General features: G+C 41.7%; 1 protein-coding gene across 1 annotated transcript; it reads right to left on the reverse strand.

Annotated features, from left to right (window-relative positions):
* Positions 1 to 1,448: 1,448 nt before the first annotated feature.
* angptl2b (angiopoietin-like 2b) lies at positions 1,449 to 12,138 on the reverse strand. Its single transcript, XM_059337058.1, has 5 exons — positions 11,730 to 12,138; positions 6,309 to 7,204; positions 4,005 to 4,198; positions 2,767 to 3,037; positions 1,449 to 2,654 (listed from the first exon to the last, which is right to left on the reverse strand). Exons 2-5 carry the CDS (start codon positions 7,183 to 7,185, stop codon positions 2,455 to 2,457), a joined length of 1,542 nt encoding a protein of 513 aa, XP_059193041.1. The 5' UTR covers positions 7,186 to 7,204; positions 11,730 to 12,138; the 3' UTR covers positions 1,449 to 2,454.
* Positions 12,139 to 13,258: the final 1,120 nt, after the last annotated feature.

Below are 13,258 nucleotides of genomic sequence, written 5' to 3' on the forward strand. Positions count from 1 at the left end.
AACTGAGGAAGGAATTGTTTGCCAAGGAACAAACGGGACAAGCGTTGACAACCAGACACTGTTTGAGGAAAAGCACACCAGTGAAATACACAAGGGACTAATCAACTAATGAAACACAGGTGTGACAGAAAACAGGCGGGAAAAAACAAAGGCAGGAAATAAAAAGAGGCATGCCACGAGGAAAGTGACTGTCAAAATAACTTGAGAAACAAACTAAAAACCCAAAACAACCTAAAACCATGACATGGGGATGCCTGATGAAGGACAATTGCAGTGCAGATGACAAGACTGAGAGAGTCTATCTTGGTGCCAGAGTGGGACTAACTAATTAAGAGTTAGGAGTCGTGATCTGAACAAACAGTTACACTTACTGCACTACTATTGTTATATATTTTTTTTATCAGAATTATTATATTATAATTAAAAGTGTCTTAATTCAGGCACTTGGATGTGTTGCAATGAGGCCATCGACGGACCAAACCTTGGTCTATAAGGAGTGCATGAAAAGGTTTCATAAAGTTATGGTTTGTTATATTTCTTTTCAACTACATTACAACAGTAACTAATGGCATATTTGATTTGATTTTAAACATTTTTTTCTGTTCGTTAATGTGTTAATTTAACATTTACTTAAATACAAAATAAAAGCTAAAAAGGCACCTTTTAATTATTGTATTCAAATGTACTGAAATGTCAGTTTGTAATTTTCATAAATCTAGTATTAGAGTAGGTAAAAAGTATTAGAACTCCACAAAAATATTGCTTGTAAAAAGTGTTTTCTTGAGCCAGTTGAAGGAATGGTACACATGCACGTGTTGTGCATGTGATCAGGATGGTCCCACCTACGCCTCATTCCGAGCCAGGAAAAACCCTGTTATTACCATGGGTTTTTATTCTTTAAGCTTTCTGTTTACATGCTCTCATATGTTGAAGGACATCTAAGCTTTTAGGGGATTAACCACAACAAGTTGAGCATTAAAATGATGCAATGAGGAAATTATCCTTATGTGTATTTGACTCTACATGTCGACTAAATTATAGAAAAGCAAGTGGATTGCCCACTGATATTAATGACTAATAAAGCAGTTTCCCCACAGGGATAATTCAGTGCATAAGACTCACAATAGTGTTGGCTCATAGATGGTCTCTTGTTCTTAGAAAACAGATACCTGAAAAAAGGAGAGTGGTATGTATTACAAAGAACCTTTCAAACCACAGAGTTCCAAATCCAACATGGAAAGAGTTAAAATTCAATATCTTTGTGTCAAACTCTCCCATTGAGGTATGCATATTGCTGGCATGACAATGTCATGAAATTGATAAAAATGCATGTTTGAGTGTTGTCATTAAGTTTCATTGGATAAACAATGTCACTTAAGTAGAATGATAAGCTTTTTAAGGAACTTATATGCTTTATACCCAGAGATGCCCAAAATGAGAGAAACACACAAGCTGTACATATTTTATTGCAAAGTAATAGTGACATAACAGGTTTTAATACATTATATTACAAATATCTTTTATGTACAAACGCAAGGTGTTTGGTCTGTTGACATCAACAAACCACTAAATTTATACAGTAAATACAGTGCTTGATTCATACAAGCAAATTGGTGGATACCTGTTCAAGCAATTCAAGATTTCAAAACAAGTATTTTTAAGAAGAAAAAAGCAGGACTTTGAAGAGAGTGTACCTCCTCAATGTTGGTGGTGAGTTGATTTTGTTCTTAGATGTATCAGATGTTTGATAAGCAGACTGTTAATAATGTCAGGTATTGCTATTAAAAGTTTTGGTTTTATGTAAAAAAAAGAAAACGGCACTCATTAATGGGATATCGTGTTGTAATTAACAAAACTAGCCAAATATCAACCCTGTACTACAAGTCAATAACTGTTACTGTTCCTATAAATTACACATTTGAAAAATGTATTTAGAATGAAATTAAAAGTCACTGGATACATTTCCTGTGTCAGCCTCATTTGCTTGTTACCGCAAAAAAAACAAAAAAAACATAACATACTACATATATATTGTAGGGATCCTAACTCAAGGCTACTCAACTGAGTGATTCTAATCTGTTCTGTTCATGTCAAAAAAAGGTTAATTTTGTCTTTCTCATTCTGATCAAATGAGAGTACTGTTAACTTGTAAGTGTTGTTTTTATCAAAGACGGTGTATTTAAAACAACTCCTGAGCAACAAGCACATTTCTTTACTCAGTCATAACTAAAAGGGGAATGGTACGGTGCACAGATTCTTTGAATTATGAGGAGGTACCAGTAAATCTGCCTGATGTTTTCATATTGCACTTTAACATCATCTATCTGTTTGTCACCTGGCTTGGTGTGGTGCAATTCCATTTAAAAAAGACAAAGTTTGCATGGATTTTAGGAGCTGTAAATGTTTTTGTTTAGTGAGAGATACAGTACAGTACAGTATGTGTTCCTTGGATGCTTAGTGAAAGGTGTTTGGGTTTGGACGGATCATCATGACCACTTTCTTTAGTGAGTAGGCTCCTCCTCTGAACTCAGCCCAGTAGACTCCATCTTGGTAGCGGCTGCGGTAGTGTCCTCCTCTGTACCAGACTCCATTCAAATTTGAATGAGCACAGGAGTTGTACCACCAGCCGCCCTTCTGGTAGTGGGCACAATTTCCTAGGAACAAGGAAAACATAAAACTGTCAGGCTGTGTGCATGAACAAAAGTTTTGCATTTAACATATTTTCCATCATTGATTTTAATCTGCCAATGTATGTCCAGTTTTTACCTGTATATGCATCATGGTCCCTGTCCAGTGTTGTGAACTGTTTGCCATTATGCCAAGTGAGGGAGTCTCCAGCATTGCCATGGTAACGTCCCACCCTTAGCTTGTAGAAATCGGCCTCAGACTCCACTCTGAAGCTGGCATACTCTGCAAACACCTTCCTGCCCGACCAGTCCTCCAGCGTGACCAGCAGCTTGTAGTTTCCCTGGTTAGTCAGCCAGTAGATATTCTCCAGACCCAGCCAGTATTCGCCATCGATATTGCCAAAACCTTGCTGTGAGGTGCAGCGATAAGAAAAACACCATCAGTATGATTAGGAAATCCTTTCTGAATGCTCTTTGAAAAGCTTTGAACAGTCAGTTTGGATGTCTGGGGGATGATTCAGGGTCGTTGCTTGTGTTCTGGAGGTAATTATGACTTTAGCTCTTCTACGGGATTGTTTATCGTCAAGGAACATTATTATAAATGGACCCTAGGAGTTAAGTTTATAACTAGCATCGGGTGTCCTGATTTCCACTATTATTTTGTTACTAAAAACACAGCAGGAAAAAGTGTATATTGTTAGAAACCTGACACACTGGATGCTGTCTTACTGCTTTGTTCTGGCTCTGGTTGTACTGTAAGCTGGTTTGTGGTATCGCCTACCCTGCACATGCTTTGAATCATGCAAGCACCCCTCTAGATGAGTGTACAAATGCAATTTCAGATCTCGTGGTTTAAAGGTTTTTGTCTTGGAAAGATTTCCATTGTTGCCCTTAGCTGGGATTTAATCAGGCCCCTTGTGAATTTTTGGCCAGCAAACAAATGTTAACCACTAAACTGCTTTTCCCTGCGTGGAGGGTTTCCCTTTTAAAGATAAAGAACTTTCCCCTGAATAAAAATGAATGTACTCCACAGCCTTGTTTATCAGAGACCTTGTGATGCAATATTAAGAAAATAAGTGTTATTTTTTCCAGAACAACATGATTACTGACAGAACCAACTAAAGTGGCATCCAAGTCCAATATCCCCACATTTTTATTTTACTATAAATGTTTTCATAAAGACCAACTGATGTTGGTGGAATTAATGAGTCATGGCTGTGGCAGTGACTGAGGCTGTTACCACATCAGACACTTTGAGAGCTTAACAATTACCTATTCATTACTGTTTCACATCTGCTTAGTGGCAAAACAACATGCACAAGCCACCTGCCTCCCTCAAAACTATGAGGTCTTTGAGTTGGTGTGAGATTGTCGCACCTTGTATGTCTCCCAGTTCCTGAAGAAGTTGACAGAGCCGTCAACCCTCCTCTGGATCACGGTCCAGCCACCTGGATCATGCCTCTGGTCACACCACACCTGCATAAGCCGGTTGGCATTCTCAGGCTTCACGAGGTACATGTTGCTGGCAGTGTGGCCGTCTTCCAGAGCCTGCAGACAATCCTTAAATGGCCCTAAACATAAAGATGACAACAGGACATTTATAGCATACAAAATCCAGTCAGTTGCAGTCATATCTTTAAAAGTTAAGAAAGGGAAATGGAGAAAAAGCCGTAGTGACACGAAGAGTATTTATACTCTGCCATAGGGAATCCCACTTTTCAGCAGAGGCTCTTATTTTAACAGTAAAATTGACTTTGGCTGCTCCTCTCACAAGGGAAATGGCTGCCGACTGTGCAGCCAAAAGAAACACTGGCATGAGGGCAAAGGGAATTCTGACTACTGTGTGGTGAAACGCTAGCAAAAACTGTCGATCACCTAAGATGCTTTACTGTGCAGGATTATAATATATGGACACATAATTTTTGTTGGAGGCATTCATATTAGGCCTTGTGTCATGCTTTCAAGAGAGGATTTCCGGGACTAAATTAATTTATTGACCGCTTGTAAATCCTTGTCTTAAGTTGCACTTCTCTGCCAGTAACACAGCTGATTTTTTTCCCCCAATATTATGAGAAGTTGTGTAAAGTAACAGGATAGCATCTACAATGTGTTATGAAGAACAGTTTCTTTTTTTCAGTAAAAAAAATAATTCAAATTCATGCTACAAATGTTTTGTAGATTTTGTGCAAGGTCATATTGTTTTAGTGGATTCTATGGTGCAAAGCATTAAACCCTTTTTGCCTGTATGCCATTATAATTTTTTCTCATATTCCAAACCCAGTAAGTATGGAAAAACAGTTATGGGGCAACTGGCTCCCCAGCTTCAATTGCTTGTGAAAGTGTTTAACTTCTCAAGATTTCACACTTGTGTGGTTTGCCAACTGGCTCGGATTACAAAGTGTTTAAATACAATGGAAACAAATGAAAAGTGAATAGGGGTCACACCATGGGTTAGAGGTGAGGGAGGGGGTGCAACAACAGTTTGCAAGAGATATAAAGAAAGAAGAGGTATTGGGAATAAGAAACAAAGCACTTCATTTATAAAATGTCATGAGGTCCTGCTCAATTGAATCGTAAAAGTGTTTACATAATGTGAATAGTCAGAAGTTTGTCTCTCAGTAACAAGGTTGTTTTTGGTTTGATAAAATCGCTGTGGATGATATCTGTCTCTCGGTTCACTCTCTGCCATCCATTTACTCTTAGGAATGTCTGTTGAGTAGATACAAGCCAGAAAGCTGCCCTGCCCTGCTCTGCTGTTCTGCCTGATAAAGTCTGCTGCTTTGGTGGAACATATGACTGATTCTTGCCTGGTGCAAGTGGAACAAATGACATCACTGACTCTCGATATCTCTTTCTGTCCGTACCGCCCACCCCCCTCTTTTTTTCTAAGACTCCATCCCTCCGTTTCTCTCTGTTGCTTTGAGGTCTCTCTCTTCTTTCCTCTATTCCTGCATTGTGTGTAGCTCTCTGTTCGTGTTAAGGGTTTATGTAACTTTTTGGGGTGTTAGTTGCATGACTATGGGCAGGAAATTACTTGCCTCCTTTCAAACATTCCATACAAAGGCTACCGTTCACATGCAGCCTAGTGAAAATGGCAAGCAGTAGCACAAAATGTCAATGGAAAAAGCTCCCACTAGTCATGTTGGGAATGGTTTGTTCTTTTTCCACCATTTTAAAACTGAAGTCTCCTAATGAAAGGGAAAAGCAACAGACTATTCACTGCAACTGATACAACTAAACACCCTTCACATCAATTTTAAAGCCTTTATCATGCACTAACACATGTTCAAGAGTCCATTGGGCAAGGGTCCAGCTATCCATTTAGGCACATGTATTTACCCTGCTAATATGCTTTGTGTTTTTGTGAAAGTTGAATCATGGCAATTAGATGATATGCATCTGAAAAGGCTGTAGACAACAGCATGTCTGTTCTCACTGAGAGCCCTTTGCCCTGGGAATGTGTGGGATGTATTTGAAAGGGCTTTGACTGGAAGAATGGGCACTTGGTGTTGTCTTGTGATTAATGATGAAGAGGTCCACGACATAGTTAGCTCAGTAACACAATCCTTTGTTTAGGACCACTGTTTGTGATGGCAACGGCAACATGTTTTTAGTACGAATGCACCAAAAATGGAACATAGAAATAAATAGACTGTATTTAGAAGTTCATGTTGTACTCACCTGAAGGCTTGTCAGTGGTGGAGGGGCTGTGTGTGCCAGTGGGCATTGTTGGAAGAAGAGGTGGTAGAGATTTTTGGTCACTCTGGATCTCGTTGCTGATTGGGTTGTTAATTCGTGGAAGAACAGGTGGCTGGTAAGGCCTATTGAGTGGAGGTGCTGGTGGAGGTGGCTGAGGCCGTGGCTGTGGAACCGGCATGTGACGAGGGGGAGGACGGCTCTGGCACTGCTCCTCCAACAGGGCAATAAGAGCTGATTGGTTGGTGGCTAAAGAAGCCAAGTGCTGGTACTTGTGCTCAAGATCTTTGTATCGACTGGTGAGCTGTGTCATTTCAGAAGTTTGGTTCAGGATCTTGTTCTCCATCTGAGCCAACTCCAGGGCATTGTCTCTCTTCCTGATGATCTCATGGAGCAGCTGCATGTACAGCTGAGTGACTCTAGAGTTCATGTTTCGGCTCTCTTTCCTCAGAAGCTTGACCTCATTGACAATACCTCCGTCCACCTCTACCAATTGCTGCAGGGTCTCAATCTGCCTCTTCTGTTTCTGTAGCTCCACATTTAGCAGCTCTAACTCCTGTTTGTTGACCCTATTCTCCAGCATGGCTTCTGGCTCCTTGGAGTTGACACAGATGGCTCCGGTCACTTTCTGTTGAGGCACAATGAAAGTGTAGGAACATTTGTCCTGCTGCTGGTCAGCTGGAGCACGCTTGCTCCTTCCAGCATAGAGAAACTCTCTCTCTAAATCCTCACTACTCTCAAATTCTTGGGTCTTGTCCCTGCCATGACTGCTGTCCGACCGGCTCCCCTGAGTCTGCTGGGCACCACAGGCTAGTCCATAAACAAGAAGGAGCCCCAGCAGGACCATTGAAGGGAGCTCCATGTGTCCAACTCACCAAAACCTGAGGAGAATGGGGGGAAAATTTGAGTTAGTGAGCACAAGACTATATTAGCACACCTATACTGAAACTTATTTCCTTGCTCTTGGGTTTGAAAGCCCTCAGGATTGGGCTGCATGCACTTTTTTTAACAAGGCATCAATGGAGTCCTTCATAAATAGGCTGATTAAGAACAGAAGAGAGCTGTCCAGGTTACACTGGTGCTATCCTCCATTACCTGCCAGGAGCAGACAAGCACAGAAGCCCTGTGCATACACATCTAACCTAGACAGGGCTGGAGGTTATTACAAAAATATGGGCTACTGAAAAAGATTAGATCTAAAAGAAAATCGCTCACTTGCCTTGCTGAGCGCCCCAGTGGCTGCTATGACTTTCCATGACAGGAAACGCATTATATCCATGTGTGATATATAAATCAAGAATCTCATGGTTGCTACACTGTACGTATCACTACTGGCATGTACACAGTCCCCATGGCTTTAATGTGTAATTCACTGAGTACATCTGGTCTTGATCCTGGTTTGTTTAAATCAGCTTTCCGCTATTAAAAGTATGCAATACATGCTGTTTGCAAGTTAGTAATCACCTCACTGCCCCTAAGACAAATATTTCTTTTATCTAATGATGTGATGATCTTTTTCGTCAGTTACATTGCTGTTAGGGGAATGTGTTTAGCTTAATTTGCTTTGCTGGCTCAGGTTCTCTTTGGGCGACTGCCACTGCTTGTCCTTGACGCACAGAAACACTCCTATCTGCTCCCCTCTGCAGGCCTGGACATCTTTGCTTATGGAAAATTTGAGACACTACCAGATGATGCTATTCATGGAGCTGTTTTAAATATTGATTGTGTTGCATCAGTCCTGTCCATACAGGACTCTTACTAAGAGGGGAATAAGTTGCAGGACACTGAAAGGCAATGAATCATAATTTAGGTATCCTCTTTGAACACGTGTGTTTCTGTTTTGACTGAAACTAAAAGCTTACTTTATCCATCTAGCATGCTGAAGAATCTAATAAGGGACGTTACATAACATCCTAATCTGTCTCGGTACACAGTCTTTCTAAAGTTCTGTGTCCCTCATAACTGGACCTTGTGGCACAACTCATAACTTTACTGAAGAGTTAATGAAAATGTGATACTTAATTGTTACCCCCAAAATTCAAAGTGTAGATACTTTTTTTATTATTAAGTGCAGGCAGTTTTTGTAGATGATGTGGTGTTATTAGGGGATGCCACTGAGCGCTGAGGAGAATGTAACTCCTGTGTAAGGATAACAAGGCCTTGAACTCCTGGGGCACCTTAATTGAAAGCTGCTGCATATTGGATTACAGAGGGGTCCTGTGCAACACCTCCCCAGAGTCAGAAGGGGCCTGTCTAATCAGAAAGCATTATAGAGAGGCCTATATTGGCTTGGATTTGAAGATCTGCGTCAGAATTGCCAGTCTTACAAGTCTTCGCAAATTTGTTGTAGCCTATCTTGGTGTGAAAGATAATCTACCTTATAATAGTTAGCACAAACTTGGGAAGAGAGCAGAAATGTTTTTGTCTTGTTAATCTGGGCGTGCTGCCAGCAAATTAGGTTGGAGACATGGAGAAGAGAAATGCAGCGCTCTCCAAGAACATGACCCTTGGCACATTCGACCATTTTTGCTTTATCTGTCTCGTAGAATGTGTAAACACTTTTACTTACTGGAAAAAATAATAGAAAAGGAGCTGCACACTGTACTCCTGTGTAACCTGTTGATATTAAAGTTTACCTGGCCAGAAAATAATCACTCATACTACAGAACCTCACTACCTGAAGATCTCTGTTGAAACACGACTGCTATGAATTAAAGAAAAGAAGGGTGTAGTTTGTTTCAAATCAACCATGAAGCTGTCTTTTGTAGGCACAGTAGGAGGTCTTTCATAGTATTAATCCAACCAACAATGCCTGGGTGTATGACGTCACCTCAGCAAATGCTGTCAGAATTTGTAGTGTCATAAATATTTTTCTCACTATGCAAAGAGATGCTTATTATCAATTATCACTGAAATAATCTCATGGTCTCATAGTTAAGCCCTGAAGAAACCACTAATAATAGCTTACAAGTAAACCCATACAAGATAAAAGAGCAGCCCGGAGCCTGTCCCTTGTAATGTGCTGATGTCTGTATTTGGCCAGTGGCTCCTGCGGTTTCTCCCCCTGGAACATGAGCTCTGTCTCTGAGAAATGCCGTGTGATTTGCCCCTGCTGTGGAGGAGTCCCATGTTGGACGTCGTTAGCCCGGAATCTCCTACTCTAGGCTTCAGTACACTTCAAAGCTGAGGGCAAAATGTTTGCAGCTTGTGATGAAATGTGTGTTTGTGTGTGAACGCTGTATGTGCGTGTCTGCAAGTGTTTTTCCGTTGATGTGTGTTTTCAAATAACAACACTTGCTGGGCTCACTATCCCAGGGACCTGAGAGAGTCCCATCTGCCCCAACAGAGACAGCCTGTTATTAACCCATCCCCAGTCTGCCAGAGGGAACAACAAAAACCGCCTCCTCCGTCTTCGCTGTTAACAGCCCCCACAGCTCATCATTGTCCCTAACATCAGTTCACTTTAACAAGCTGCTATTGACTGGCAAATAGCTGCAATGATTAACTGGTGTTGAGAAGTGTCATATATGTCTACTCTCCTCATGACTTAAAGACAGATGAGTGTAGTGTGCAGCAAATAACCGCTCTCTTCGTAATTTGATTGGCAGCTCCCCTCGGGTGATTTCTTCAAGTCTGCTTCACACCAAAATGTTTTGGTTTTACTGTCTTCAGGTGGTAAGTCTGTGTTTACACGACTCTTCCTTCTGGATTTTACTCAATGTTAAATCAAGTGTGATAGGCGAGTGCAGAGGGTAGGTCAGTGTGTCTCTGACCAGCGCTGTGCTCCAGCCTTTTTGGTCATGCTCAGCACATATTAATTAGAAGGTGGGCAGCCTCACTCAGACTGGCTGATGTCTCTCACCCTAGCCCCTCTCATTTCAGCGTGAGCATGGCATTCCTCACATTCTTCGTCACCTCATTAGAGTGAGCTGCCATACACACATGGAGAGTCAATGGTGGTGGCAGACGGAAAGAGCTAGACCCTCTAGAAGCAGGACCACTACTCCCCTTATCCCCTCCGCACCTATAAGACATACTGTATCTACTGACCCGATTCATTCCCAGTGTCCTACTTTCTGTGTGAATGCCTCATAATCACATCATTATCATCCACAACAGGAGATCACGACACAACTACACAGCACCTAATTTGACAGTAGCCGAAAAGAAGCGGACACTTTGCAGGGCGGCTTTGTGCTGCAAGTTCAAATTAGCGCCAACTCCACTGAGAACTGGCAGTCTCCTGCATGACACCCAATATGTGTTGGATCAGAGTCAAATTCAATTTGCTCATGGTAATCTGCACTATTACATTACCTTGAGGGTGACCTCATTCTTTCCTCAAGCATGTAATCCTTGTAAGCGCGTAACATGACATTTGGAACATGATTAACCTCAACTACCTGCTCAGTTTGATGGTATAGGACAGTATTTGGTCAGACTCTCCAAGGAGCACGAGAAAAGCAAGTTTTTGTTAAAATTTAGGTTTTACTCTTTGTCTAATGCTGCTTGGTGCTTTCTTCCGTACCTCGTTTGTGAACTGAGTCAGACATGGAGGCAGGGGGTCTTGGGAATTATTTCGATAAGTTCCAGCATTCTACCTCAAAGCCCCCTTATCCAAACACTACCCTGGCAACAGAAACAAAGACGGGATTCAACCGCCTGCTTCCCTGTCCTCTTGAGCCCAGGGGAACATCCTGAAGCTGCAGACTGCTTGACATAGGTTATCTTTTGTTTTCTTTTTTGGAAGTGAATGCAACTATTTAGATATTTGGAAAATAAATCTATGTCAGCACGTATTATACGAGGCTATGCATTATCTCCTACACACCCTCTTCATTGCCTGTTCCTTTATTTGTCCCCTTTAGGGTCCTGTGTTTTGACAAGCTGAGTGTGTTATCAGTAGTGAAGAAGCACTTAGTCCAGAGAGCCTGCTCTCCAGCATCCCCCTGCGCTGAATTAACCTCCCTCCACCAAGTCTATCAGAGTCATCTGTCCAGTTAGTCATCAGAAAACAGAAATCCCCTTGAGCACCAAACATTGAGTCAGACAACAGATGCTGCATGACGACTGCTGAATTCAAGTTCAAACAAAATTGTTATGTAAAGTACAGCAGCCTGAGAGTGAACCATCAAAGTCTGACTTCAATCAGTGTAACAAAATAATTGCTTTGCCATTATGTTAGAAACACCACTGGGCTGATTGATTCTGACCTCCCGAACAACTTATGTCACACCAAGAAAGGTAATCATTTGCTCTGAGATAAATTGCAACAAATATGGACAATTTAATAAGCCAGTAAATGAAAGTAATGTTTGACTTAATGTAATGCACTGTCCCTGTTAAATAAACAAAGCAATAAACAAAATAAACATAGAAACAAGTGAAAGGTTACACAATGCTTACGAGATAATTGTAGAGTATTGATGAGGCTCCCTCAGTTGCCTTGCCCTCCTGGCAGAGCTGATTGAAGTTTCTCCTGGTAGAAAGTCATCCCAAGTGTGAAAGCTGCACCCCTGCGTCCTCCTCTCCCCCTCTCTCTGCGCTCTGCCTGTATAGTAACTCACTCTTTGTCACCTCAGTCCATTCCAGCCTTGGAGGGTGGTGTTTTAAAGCCTATTATTAAAACGCTGTCATTAGCCCAACTGAAGTTCAACTTGCCCGAAACTCTTCAGCAAACATTGAGTAGATTGTTCCAAAATCCACTTGAAAAAGTTGGAACACTTTCAACAGACAACTGGTAACTTTAGTTGGATGGTAGAGGTACTTCCCTGATAAATGGTAAGAGTCCAGGGCAGGTTGTGTACAGCTTGTGGCCCGTTAGGAGAAGACTGTCACTTTTCTGTGGGTTGAATCCATCACTTCTGCCTCACAGCTCTAAGAGGCTGTCTCTCTCAACTGCACCTCTCTCCCTTTCACTCTCTCTCCCTCTCCCTCCTTGGTGCTTTTAAATGATGAAAAATCTTCTTGCAGTGTTTCAGTAGGCAGACAAATTGAGCTCAGAGCCTCCCCCTCTCCCTTAAAAATGAACACATTCTTGTTTAAAGCAACAGCCTTCTTTCTCCACCCCTCCTCCCCATGGCACAAAAGAGATCCACAAGCATGCACAACACAAGCCACACACACACACACACACACACACACACACACACACACTACTCAAATTTCCAAGCCCCTGCCCCCTGGCCACCAGTTCACCACTACCACTATTTCTGGCCTGGACTGCATGGTTCTTCTGGTAGTGGACAGCCACGTTGTTACACTGATCAGATCCTAATTGGCCGTGAATGAAAGCTTGCCCCGAGAGAGATGGGAAGAGGCTGACAGATAGGAAGTAGATCCAGGTGTTTGACCCAGACCAGGTCTGGGTGAGTGACTGCTGTCCCTGGTTTATAGCCTGGAGGTGAGATGTCTGAAAGGGGCTAGATCTCTGCAGCACACTTGAACTACATCTTGCTGGGGGATAATTACGTAATGACTTTAAGAGCAGAGCCGTGCTTACTTGTCCATGTGTTTTGGTAGACAAAAGGATATGAAACACGTTGTCATGTCAGAGTGTGGACAGTCTTGCCAATGCTCTATAAATTTCTCAGGAAAAGCCTTGGCTTTGGATACTGTTGCCCTGGCTGTTTTTGTGTTTTCTTCCTGTTTTCAATAACATTTGATGTTTTTACACAGCCAGTAATGTAGTCACGGGCTTTCCTGCGTCTACAAAGATTATTAGTTTTATATAGTTTTTTCTATTTTCTTTGAAAATTTGGAGTAGCACTCTCCTAAGAGCTTTTGACACTTTTTTAGTGACTGCTAAAAGTATTTCTTAATCTGGTATTAACTGCTCTGTCAGCTATTGAAATTAAATTGTCTCTAACACCAGATGGTTAGCTATGTCTATCAGTTGTTCTGTTGTTTTTAGCCTTCAGCTACTGTGTGTTTTA

The sequence above is a fragment of the Centropristis striata genome, chromosome 7, assembly GCF_030273125.1.
Source record: "Centropristis striata isolate RG_2023a ecotype Rhode Island chromosome 7, C.striata_1.0, whole genome shotgun sequence".
NCBI classification, from domain to species: Eukaryota; Metazoa; Chordata; class Actinopteri; order Perciformes; family Serranidae; genus Centropristis; species Centropristis striata.